The sequence below is a fragment of the Esox lucius genome, chromosome 9 (genome assembly GCF_011004845.1).
Source record: "Esox lucius isolate fEsoLuc1 chromosome 9, fEsoLuc1.pri, whole genome shotgun sequence".
Classification (NCBI taxonomy): Eukaryota; Metazoa; Chordata; class Actinopteri; order Esociformes; family Esocidae; genus Esox; species Esox lucius.
In genome coordinates, this window is record NC_047577.1 from 13,912,250 (window position 1) to 13,924,528 (window position 12,279).

General features: G+C 47.9%; 1 protein-coding gene across 6 annotated transcripts in view; it reads left to right on the forward strand.

The window, feature by feature from the left end:
* Positions 1-12,279, forward strand: part of sh3pxd2aa (SH3 and PX domains 2Aa) — a 92,332-nt gene that overhangs the window by 40,614 nt on the left and 39,439 nt on the right. For 3 of the 6 annotated variants that reach the window (XM_029121996.2, XM_029122000.2, XM_029121997.2), the window contains 2 exons: positions 2,299-2,327; positions 9,061-9,105. In XM_029121996.2, coding sequence (XP_028977829.1) covers positions 2,299-2,327; positions 9,061-9,105 — 74 coding nt within the window. Of the gene's footprint in view, positions 1-2,298; positions 2,328-3,538; positions 5,108-9,060; positions 9,106-12,279 lie in introns of those variants that run through there. The other 3 variants (XM_029121998.2, XM_029121999.2, XM_034294423.1) reach the window with 2 other exon arrangements.

Consider the following 12,279-nt stretch of genomic DNA (forward strand, 5'->3'; position numbering starts at 1 on the left):
GGGAGCAATGTCGTATCAGAGCTCATAGTTGGCTGTGCATGATTGTTTCCAGTGTACTTGTAGCTAACCCTTAGTTGATACGACGGAAGAATTACAATGCAATATTAAATATTAAATGCAAATATTAAAAGTCCCACCCCCTATTGTTATTGCAATGCACAAACACAACGTCAATACAAATGTGTATGCACTTTTTTTATTTCATGATATGGCGCATTTGTTCCTCTAATATATGAGGCAGTTGTCAGGTTAAGTATGGACAGTGTTGTACTTTAAGTGCTTATGAAAGACTGACTCGCCTACATTAGTAGATGTCACGGCGCTGCCTGGAAACCCTCCTGGTGGGGCTGTGTCCTTTTAAAGGCCCTGGTAGCCCTCTGCCGTGTTGTAAACCCTGCACGTGAGGCCTATACATCCATCCTGTCCAATCGCGGTCATCCGGTTAACTGTTTGACGCCGGGGAGCCGTTGTAACTGGGCGGGCCGTGGAGGACCACGCCCACAGCACTGTGTGGACTGCAATGTCCTCTTTAACCTTGTTATAAACATGGGCTAAAAGAACCATGCCCGTGTAGAATTTAAAGCATGAGAGATCCACATGTTGTCGCGTGACGGAAATGTCAGGCACCTCCGTAACCCGTGAAGCGGGGGGGTAAGCGTCGAGAACACGGCCAAGGACAGAGAAAGGGCAAACATCCCGAGAAAACATCCTGCTGGCTGGTGCGAGGATCTCATTGCCCCAAATTCTTTCCACAGAAATCTCACTTCTGAGTGACGTCTGGCTGCCGTGTCCAGCAGCTTCAGTTCTTCTGCCTTTAGCTAGCGGGCCTTTCTCCAGCGGCGGCTGGCCACCGTCCAGGGGTGGAGCTACATTCGCTGCGGTCAAAACGGACAGTGTTCTGGACACTTAGAAGTGACCTCACTGGGTTGGTCAGGCCGGCACGAGGCCATTATTGACGATTCATCTTCTGAGGAGAGCTACAAAGAGGCGGATTGAGGCTGGGACAGTGAGACAGTGGCACTGAATGGGCTGTAGTGTCTTTGTGCTGCCATGGAGGGATGGCTGGAGACCTTGGATTTGCCTTGTGATCTCAGGGGTGTGTGGGTGTGTGGGTGGGTGTGTGTGTGGGTGTGTGTGGGTGTGGGTTTGTGGGTGTGTGGGTGGGTGGGTGTGTGGGTGGGTGGGTGTGTGGGTGGGTGTGTGCGTGTGTGTGTGGGTGGGTGTGTGCGTGTGTCCAATAACTGCAGAGGACAATCATTTTATAAAAAATGACACTAACTGGCTCCGGTTGTGATGCAGCATCCTGTTTTATGCATTATTTTGCTCGCTCTGTAGTACACACACACACACACACACACACACACACAAATGAGCATATATTTTAAAACCATGCTCCACTTCGGTCAGGATAAGGCCAGGTGTATAGGAGTGCAAAGTAGTTTAATAGGGCGTCATTTTGGACGGTTGCTATACAGCAGCTTTTGTACCGTACTTAGTATTCTGGAGAGGTTGTGCTCCTCCCCAGTGTTTTGTCTGAGGACTCAATATCCACAAAGTGTTGTGGATGGTGCAGTAGCTTGATCGGTGGCGGGGCGGGGTGGGGGGGTGTTTGGGTAGCTGTGACGCTGCGGGGGGTGCATTCGGGTCGGCATCTCTCAGCGCGGTGACAGACAGGACTCAGCGTGACAACGCGGAGACGTGAAGGGAGCCCGGGCCGGGCTGGATCTGTTGATCTCCTTATCTTAGTCGTAGCTTAACCAGCAGGGTTTTCCCGTAGTAATCCATTAGGCTAAAAGGTTTCCACGGATCCTCCCTCTTTCTCCGTCAGGGCGGGACCTGGGAGAAAGGAGGAGGAGATGATGGAGGGAGGGAGGTGCCGTTTTAAACATCACATGATTAGGTTGTCAGTTGGCCATACTTTGTACTGGCTCCCTCCTCTCTCCATCTCTCTCTCTCCCTGTCGCTCTCTCTCTCTCTCTCCCTGACGCTCTCGCTCTCTCTCTCTCCCTGACGCTCTCGCTCTCTCTCTCTCCCTGACGCTCTCTCTCTCTCTCTCTCTCTCCCTGACGCTCTCTCTCTCGGCCACTTACACACACTCACTCCCTCCCTCCTCGGCCATACGCACGCATCCACGCCTCTCTCTCTCTCTCTGTCTGCGTGCGGGCTGAGCTCTGTGCGCGTGCGTTTGTGTGTGTACATGTTAATGAGGCTGGGGAGTGACAGACGCCCCTGCGTAGGTGTCTGCCAAGGTTCCCTTTGCCCGACTCTCATCATGTCCCTGTGTTGCTTCTTTTTCAGGGACTATGGATCATCCAAGCGCAAATCCGGTAAGGGACCAGTCTTCTAACTACCCTGTGTGCTGTTTATTGTACTGACGCTGTACATTGGTGCCGTGTTTTGCTGTGTGTCGCGGGTCGGTGGGATACACAAGTGGACTTGTTCGGACCGCTTTGAAGGGAGAAGTTCGAGACCCGGCTCGTCGTTCGGGCTGTTGCACTTAACGACCGGCCATCGTGTTCAGTGCTACTTGTCATTTCATGTTTCTGTCAATGGGGCTTTTGTTTACTCGTATGAGCAGATCGACGGCTGGCTGTTTGACCGTCCTTTCTGAACGGTCCTTCTGTGCAGGCTCGCCTTGAGCCCTGGGTGGGGTCGACGAATGTCTTAAAAGCTCCCAGGGATGTCTCAGGAAGGACCGTGGGTTATTGTCCCGTGTGCCAGGATGAACTCTTCTGTTGGGGGGAGTTGGGAGGTGGGGCGGGGGGGGGGGTGATGAGACAGTGCATCCCAAATCACTCCATGTTCCTTATAAAAAAGAACCGGGTGCCATTTTGGACAAACCCACGGTCAAAGCCATTAAAAGTGTTCTTGGCTATGAAGTTAAGTCACATGAAAGGAGAGCTTTTCTGAAGGATCTTGCCCTAGCATGTGCAGAGAGTGTGTGAGTGATGACAGGTCTGGATTCTACAGGTTGACACCATAGATGGTGTGTGTGTGTGTGTGCTGTTTCCACTGTCTGGGGCAAAACACTGGGCTACATAACATAGGACCTTATCCAACGTCACGCCACTCTGCAGTTTGCAGCACTTCCAGTAGAGTTCTGTCATGGCTAGGTGGGCGGGACGCTCTGCATGACGTTGGATGTGAGACTTCCCTTCTTATGAGCGACTTATTACGTCAGCTCGTTCACTGGAGCTGAGTATCACCTGATTTGTAGAGTGTGGCTAAGCTGTTTAACTGTACAAACCTCACTGGAAATGTTTTGTGGTCTTGACACGCTAGCTTGCTTTGGGTGTGGGAAATGTCTGCTTGGTCCTAGCATCAGCAGCACGCGCAGGTGTGTCTCAGAGGCATTATCCTTCCAAAATGGCGCAAATATTTGGCACATTGACTTTTATTTTCTTTATTAGATAATGCAGACGTAAGTGTTTGTTGTTTAAGGAGGCTTGATATGTAACTGCTACTTGCTGTATCTTCTCGTCCACAGACTAACTTACCGATCAAACAAATAATAGATCATTTAAATTTGGATGACAAACACCTTTTAGAGCTGTCTTTCCCGTCTACAGGTTTGCATGCATTATTAAGCGAATTGCAGGAAATGCTTTATGTTTAATGATGCTACTTTTTGATCGTTAAGTACTGGCCCATCGACAAGCTGTTTTCATCCTGAACGTTTTTACTGGCATGCATTAAAAGGCATTTTGGAAGTAATATTATGCATCACTTTTGATTTAGTTTGTCAGACATTTACTTATTTTTGATTTCAATCTGTTCTGCCTTAAATCAGTTCCGACATGCTTGAAGAAAGTCAGGTTTGATCCAAATGAGTTGTCTCAGCAGCTGTTAATCAGCGTCTATCATAATTTAAAATGTAACCGACACCTCGTATTGAAGATTAGCATGACGTTAGTTCAGCATGAACCCAATATAACCCTTCAAAGCGTCAGGTTTGCTAATGCCCCGAATGAGATCACATCTATGTAATTATATCAAGGCGTATTCTAAAAACAGAAACCTAATTTGATTGCTTTAAGAAAGGGCCACTTTAAAGGAGAGCCACGACATTTGTGCCATCCTGTTTCTGTGCGTGGAGCTCAGATCAGTTTAGCCTTTAATACTGGCGTTGCACCTTTACAATATGATGACCTGGACCGAATAGGGACCTGATTCTAGATGAACACTTCTGCTCTGAGATTCTTGATGAATATGGGTCTTGTGGAGTTCACCCTGAAAAACGGGGGCTTTTATCTGACAGTGGCTTGGGGTCTAGTCTTTTGGACCGGATGGCATCGGCTCCAAATGCTCCTTCTGTGATTGAGTGTTTGCTTGAGTGCATCTGTCAAGGCGGTTCCTGGTCTGGAGCACAGAATGACGTGCGTTCGCTGGTTCTCCCAGCTCATTGCTTTGTTTACAGCTTAGGTCTGTTCTCCTGTTTAGCCAGTTAAACGTCTTTTCCAGATGACCAGACACGGGAAAGCGATTCCCAATAATATAGCCTCTTTGCAAATTTGTCAGAATGAAAAACAACTGAAAACCCCCTGGTCGTTCATTCTGAAACCCTAGACCCCCGGACGATGTTTGTTCTTCTGCATGACACATCTGTAGGGCGGGGAGAGAGTTGACTCCTACCCGTATATTAGAATCAGTAGTTAACATTAGAACAGGGTTACAGTCGTTTCGTTGATCCTTTTCTCTGGGTTGAAGCTGCAGTATAGAAGCGCCGAGACGGCACAGCGTCGGCCTTCCCCTAGCCTGTGTTTACTCTAGGGTCTGCATTTCTCCATGTCTGGAATGCCACAAGAAATACATGGATTTAGTTGCAGGCGACTGCGGGCTATGCCGCCGACTGATTCTGGGACTTTTTTTTTCCTTCTCAAGGTTACAACGGTTCCCTCCCCCGAACGGTTCCTTCGACATGAACTGCCCTTCCGACCGATTTGAACTTGCGACAGTCTGACATTTTCTTTCTTTACTTATCCGCCGAGTCGATCCCTCCGGTGAGTTGAACGGTTCCGGTTGCTGGTTCGCGTGTGAGGTCCAGATGCTGCGCTGACAGAGGCTGCGTCCCAAACGGAGCGCCGGTTTGGAACTGGGCTGGGAAGAAGTAGGTGTAGCACCCTATACAGGCAACAGGGTGTCATTTGGCCTTCATCCAGACGAACGGGGAGGCTGGGGGATTCAGGGGCCAACGTCGGGTGTTGACACGGCGCGGCCACTGACTTTCGGCGTGGGAATCCCCGGCGGTGTCTGCGCCGGGGTTCAGCCAGCAGCCGCGGGCTGGGTAGAGGGGGGAGTGCGCGCTGGGGCGGAGACAGAGAGAGTGAAAAGGGGGAGGGAGTGTTTAGACAGGCAGTGAGAATTAGATGCGAGGGTGGGGGGCTTCACGTTAAGAAGGAACCAGTGCATGTTGGTGATAGCGCATCCCCCCAAGGGACAACAAATGAAGTCCTGCGTCCTGCCTACCAAAACCGTGCTGTCTGCCGGAGAACCTCATCCATACTTCCACGTTCCGACACACAGCGGGCCCTTTAAATGGAAACAAACCAATGCTAGCATCATTTCCGTCTGTCTGTATATCAAGATACAAATGACACATGACTTCATGAACGTTAGCACCCTGTGTTCTCCATCCAACACATGGCGCTTGGCCGGCATTCACAGGGCCCTGCTGTTACAGTACAAGCGGATAGAGATCGACCGTGGCCAACGTTAAGGGATATTTCCTCTCTTCTGTAATGGTTGTCTCTCGTTGGAGTGTGTGGCTTTGTTTGTCTGGCACCTAGGTCGGCCGAGGCCTCTCCCAAAGAGGGATGAGAAGTGTTTTCCCTACGTGGTTAAGGATGTGACTCTGAGGGAAGAAAGGGGGAGGACAAGGGGGAGGGGACCACTGCAACTCATACTGTGTTACTGACAGCGGGGCTGGCGAGTTCTTTTGACACAGCTAATGGCCGTTCCATGCCAGCGTTCTATCATGGCTGCGGTTACTGGTGATTTGTTCATAATTGGATGACGTTTTATCAGTGGTTAGCCTGTATTTGTCGTTTCTAACTTTAATGTTAATGTTGGCAATGGTTGATTTGCCTGTGAAGGGAATTTGTCTTTGTAAATGGTTGTCTTCACTTGAGCTGGCTAAAATCACACACTGTCAGTTGTTTCATTATCAGTTAGGTGGTGCTCATCATTTCCTGTGTTTTTTTTCTAGTCTTTTAATTGGTGGATAAATGGTTGGTACTACTTCCTGGGTGTTTTTCACTGTGTTGACGGCTAGCTTGGTGCTGTCACTTGTGAGACCATGCTACAGTGTGTCATGGTGTTGTTCTAATTCACATGCTCACTGTCTCAATGTTCAGGCTCGTCTTTTTCAGCACCTACCTTGTATTTGAATCAAATACACCATATTTCTGCACGAAAAAACCAATTCATTTTAAGCTAAACATGTTTTTAAACGTTTTCTTTCCAGCTTTTGAGCTAATTGCTTGGCGTGGTGAGTGGGGAATGACTGAGAGATGGAGAGAAGACAGGAACTAGCTCTTCCAAACATAATCTACTAAATTAGTGAAATAACAGGACAGATGACTAAGACTTTCAAATTACAACCTAGGACGTAGTGACCTTAATGTAAGTATTTTCCACCACATTGTTGTAAGTATCCTCCATGTGGCCATTTTGAATTCCACAGATGGAGGGAAATGATGCCCTTCAAATCAATTGGAGGGAAATGACCTACTATACCAGTTTATGGAGAATGACCCACTGTACCAGTTTATGGAGAATGACCCACTATACCAGTTTATGGAGAATGACCCACTATACCAGTTTATGGAGAATGACCCACTATACCAGTTTATGGAGAATGACCCACTATACCAGTTTATGGAAAATGACCCACTATACCAGTTTATGGAGAATGACCCACTATACCAGTTTATGGAGAATGACCTGCTTTATCAGTTCATGGAGAATGATCCACTATACCAGTTAGAGAAGAATGACCCATTATACCAGTTTATGGAGAATGACCCATTATACCAGTTTATGGAGAATGACCCACTATACCAGTTTATGGAGAATGACCCACTATACCAGTTTATGGAGAATGACCTGCTTTATCAGTTCATGGAGAATGACCCACTATACCAGTTTATGGAGAATGACCCATTATACCAGTTTATGGAGAATGACCCATTATACCAGTTTATGGAGAATGACCCACTATACCAGTTTATGGAGAATGACCCACTATACCAGTTTATGGAGAATGACCCACTTTACCAGTTTATGGAGAATGACCCACTATACCAGTTTATGGAAAATGACCCATTATACCAGTTTATGGAGAATGACCCACTATACCAGTTTATGGAGAATGACCCACTTTACCAGTTTATGGAGAATGACCCACTATACCAGTTTATGGAAAATGACCCACTATACCAGTTTATGGAGAATGACCTGCTTTATCAGTTCATGGAGAATGATCCACTATACCAGTTAGAGAAGAATGACCCATTATACCAGTTTATGGAGACTGACCCACTATACCAGTTTATGGAGAATGACCCACTATACCAGTTTATGGAGAATGACCCACTTTACCAGTTTATGGAGAATGACCCACTTTACCAGTTTATGGAGAATGACCCACTATACCAGTTTATGGACAATGGCCCTCTATACCAGTTTATGGAGAATGACCCACTTTACCAGTTTATGGAGAATGACCCACTATACCAGTTTATGGACAATGGCCCTCTATACCAGTTAAAGGAGAATGAACCACTATACCAGTTATAGCAGAATGGGCTATTGGCATCATCAGAGAAACCTGAAAGAAATCAGGCTGTTTGTGTGTGCGCGTGTGTGTGTGTGTCTAGTGCGCACAGATATGTTTTTTCCTCTCTAGTTAATATCAATCAGATGTTGAGTACTGTGCTGAAAGCAGCGCCTCCTCTCACTCACTAGCTGAGTTTGGTTTGGGGGGGGGGGGGGTTGTATGTTAACTGCCGTTTACTGGCTGACCTAGGCCAATCTGTAACCCTCCCAAAGGGACTAGCATTGGGAGGAGGGGGGAGGTAGGTTAGAGGGTCACTGGGCTGGGTGGGGGGACTTCCTATGGTGTTCTGGCTTTGGCGGGTCTCCTCCCTCCCTGCACAATGTTTTCAGGGATTTTGCTTTCACACTTTGTGTTCGGTTGGTTTGTGCTCTGCATGCGGCTGATTGCGTGCTGCTTTTGTTTCCCAACTCCATCTATTAGTCATGGGGCTTGTTTATGGCCCGCACAGACAGCCCTGATCTGGAGTGCCCGCCCAGGTGAGGGATGTTTTCACACAGCTCTTCCGAGAGAAGCAGGGTAGCTTGGACAGGAAATTGAAAAATTGAAACCTTATAGATAACAACAGGGACCCCTGTCTCGAGTTAATGGGAACTGACGTATACGCACACACACACACACTCTCTCTCACACACACACACACACACGCACACTGACATGCAACATTTAATTTCCTGACGGTGGCGTGGATGTTTGGGCTGTGTTTGTGGAGGGGAGCCCGGGTGGGATCGACGCCCTCCCTCCGACATTCCAGGACGTCGGGAACAAGGGATGGATGGAGGAAGGGGTGTGCCCCCAGAAAATATGGGTGGAAACAGGACGGTGCAGGAGTAGGTCAGTTATCTTGTTGCGCTCTCAGTTGCTAGTGTGGGATGCTTTAGAAAGATGTCGGGCCCTGTTTCTTTAATATGTCTGTTACTGCCCTGGTCTTCTTGTAGTGTTACACAACCGCTCAAATATGGATTGAATTGAAGTGCTTTCTCTGGAAGTCCAAAACACCAGCGCTCTGTTTACATTAGTGCTCTCTGCGTTGGCGAATCTCCCCCCCCCCCCTCCCCGAGTCATCTGGTTTGACCCATAGATGCTGTTTCCCCGCCGTTTCTGAACGGGAGGGAGTCCGTAACATTATGATGGACTGAATAACTTTCCTTTCCCTCCGTTGATTCCTCTTTCTCTTCCTCTCCTCCTCCACCTGTCTGTCTTTGTTCTTCTCCTTCCGTCTGCAGTGTGGATGTACGGCTTTACGGACAGTCCGAGGAAAGACGCCTCAGGTAGTGCTGTTTGTGTGCGTGTTTGTGTGGGCATGAATCCCTGCATGCATTTGTTTGAGAATGCGCAAGACGCGAGACGTGGTGTCCACCGTGCCATTCGCATGCCTGCCATTGGCTGCCACAGAACCTATCAAGTCCCAGGTCTTCCTTCGAGGAGAGGCTGTGCATCGTCGACAGTTCACGCCGTTTCTTTTCCCCCCCTCCCTTACCGGTCTGCTCAAGCCCAAACGTTCACCGTGTGTCTGGCTTCACCAGCTCTTGTCCCTGATTACCAACGCGCCTGTCTGACTGGACGCCTGGCAGCTGTTCATTTCACTCTAAACACAGAGCCATAGACACCATGCCAGACTGTTGTTGCTACCCGGACAATGTGTCTGCCATACCGCGCTGTCAAACGGAGGTGTCAGGTGGCCGATTCTGTGCGCTAATTCGACGTCAACTCGCAGATTTGGGGGGGGGGGATTCGTGATGGTCAATCGCCGACGGTTACCTCGCGCCAACTTGTTTCTGGAAAGACGTGGAAGGGGGGAGCTAGCGAAAATGACCTGCTTTTAAACAAAAAAAGGACCCGGAATTTTCCTGAACATCTGGGGAGCATTTCCTTAACGTTCTGAGTCAACTGTAGCGTAATCCTTGCAACGTTTAGCGAAAAAAAACCCAAAAAAAAACACTTTGTTTACTTGTGTTTACACTTTCGACGTGTCGATGTGAGTTTCGAAGGGAAACAAATATAGAACGGGCCTCGCCATAAGCAATTAAGGGACTGACACCAACTTTCTGCGCTTTGTACCGAACAGTCAACCATTTCCATTGGAAATAACATGCAACATGTGGAAGGTTGAGCCAGTGGTTTTTTATGACCCATTTGAACCCCATTTCCATCCTATAGCGAATATGTTCATTACCCTGCATGGGACATGAGCATACGTCAAATAACACAGCCCTGTTTTTGCGCGAGGTCCAGGTTCGGCTTAGGACAGTAGGGAACTCACCATAAGGAATAATGATTGAGTCATAAGAATCGGCGCATAGAAACGTCTGCATTTAAGCAACTGAAGGGAGAGATAAGGAAATGACGATCATAACCCAATCGATGAGTCATCTTAAAAACGAGGCCGAAGTGATTTCCGACATTTCACCGTAGCAGTCAGAGACAGACAGCAGTTGATCTCCAGTGAGGACAGATAGACTAGTAGCGTTCAAGTTGTTTGTTTGAATAAGACCATGTGGAGATACTTTACTCTTTACATGTTTGTCAGGAGCTGAATTGTTAAAAGCATCGTTTCAATTGTTAGGATGTTAGTTTTGTCGCAGTTGTTTATTTGGCGGGAAAAATGGAATTTCACAGGGTGATATAATTATAAACATTTTTCTGCCATTTTGTGTCAAACGGTTGTGCAATAATTCCATTGAAGGCTTCAGTCCCAGTTTTCCTGGTAGGATTATAGCACAGATGAATCGGTGTTCCAAATGTTCTCCCTATAAAGTGCACTGCTTTTAAACCAGAACCCATATAAAACTATCACACAACATTTCCTGAATTCTTTCGGTTCCCCTTTTTACAAGAGCACCGAGCCAGGTCTGACCCGGCCAGGGTTTAATTAACGCTTGACTGGCCCAACAATCGAGGTCCAAGGTGACCATAACACAAGCAGACGTGGCACCAGGCTATAGCAATGCTGGCGATGCGGAGGAATCTCACCGACATGGTGTATGTTCAAGGTCCTTGTTGCATCGGTTCAAACCTGATGATCCGGCCTAGCTTGCCACAGTCACCGTCTCAGATGGGCCGTTATTGTTTAGGCGGAAGGAGGTTGCTGACGCGGTGCGATTGTCATTAACTCACTTAGAGTGCTTGTCGTTATATCGATTTGTTTATTTCCTTGTTCAAGGTGAGATGCTTTGCGAAAATGAAAGTCCTGCTGCTTTCGCACAAAATGTTATTTCAGAGAGTGCGTTTCAATTTTGCGTCGTGTTCTGTGTTCATTTGCCGGCGACTAGGGACTCCCGAGTTCGCTTTCTCGTCTCCTGCTCTCCAACTGTACATCTCCGACAGTGCAAACGTTTGGTCTGGGCAGTCAGCACGGCCAGGTGCTGGGTAGCAACAGCATGTCTGGTGACCAGACCACTACACACACACACACACACACACACACACACACACACACACACACACACACACACACACACACACACACACACACACACACACTTCATCTGCCTCCCGTATGTTTCTCTGTTTGGACCATTACTCCCACTTCAGTGCCTCTTATTTATGTCTGCTCACAAATCAATTTCCACAAGAGCTCGCAGAATGCATGTCTTGTGTGTTCATGCGTGTGTTCTTCGCGCGCATGTGCGCGTGTCCGAGATCCGCGCTCCAGAGGAATTCATCTTGAGCCAGTGGAGGTCATAAGATCTCAGAGGTGCCCAGGAAAACGTTGATGTCTGCCAGTGTTTGGGTGTTGTCCTCGTGATGTTTGGAAATGCCGCTGGGAAAAGGACATGAACTGAGGCATGTCATTAAAGGGACGTGTAGGGGAGACGGGGGGGGTTTGTGAGCCGCGTTCGGCCTCACATGGTGTGACATCATGTGTTGCTTCTGGTTGGTCAGTTTATTCATGGAATGGGGGGGGGGTAATAATGTACAGTGCACTCTGAAAGTATTCCCGAGCCCTTCACTTTCTCCGCGTGTTGTTGTGTTATTGATTTAATGTATAATCGATTAAGGTGATTTTGTTTCGCCAATACTCCACACAGTTACACACACATACCCCATATGATGAAGAGAGAACTTGTTTTTAGAGAGTTGTGTCAATTTATGTACATTTTCAGAACCCTTTATTCACTTTAGTCACAAACTCCTTTTAGCGTCGATCGCAACTTTGAATCTTGGATCTCAACCGGCTCTGCACACATGGATTTGGGCAAATTGTTACCGTTCTGCATTGTAAATCCTCTTAAGCTCTGTCAGATTCGATGGGTAACATTGGTGAACTCGCATGAGCCTGATTATTTCTTGTCAAATGGCTCTTTCATGCTGGGCCCCCTAGATATCTAGAGACAGGGTCCTGCATTCTGGGCCCCCTAGATATCTAGAGGCAGGGTACTGCATGCAGGGCCCCCTAGATATCTAGAGGCAGGGTCCTGTATGCTGGGCCCCCTAGATATCTA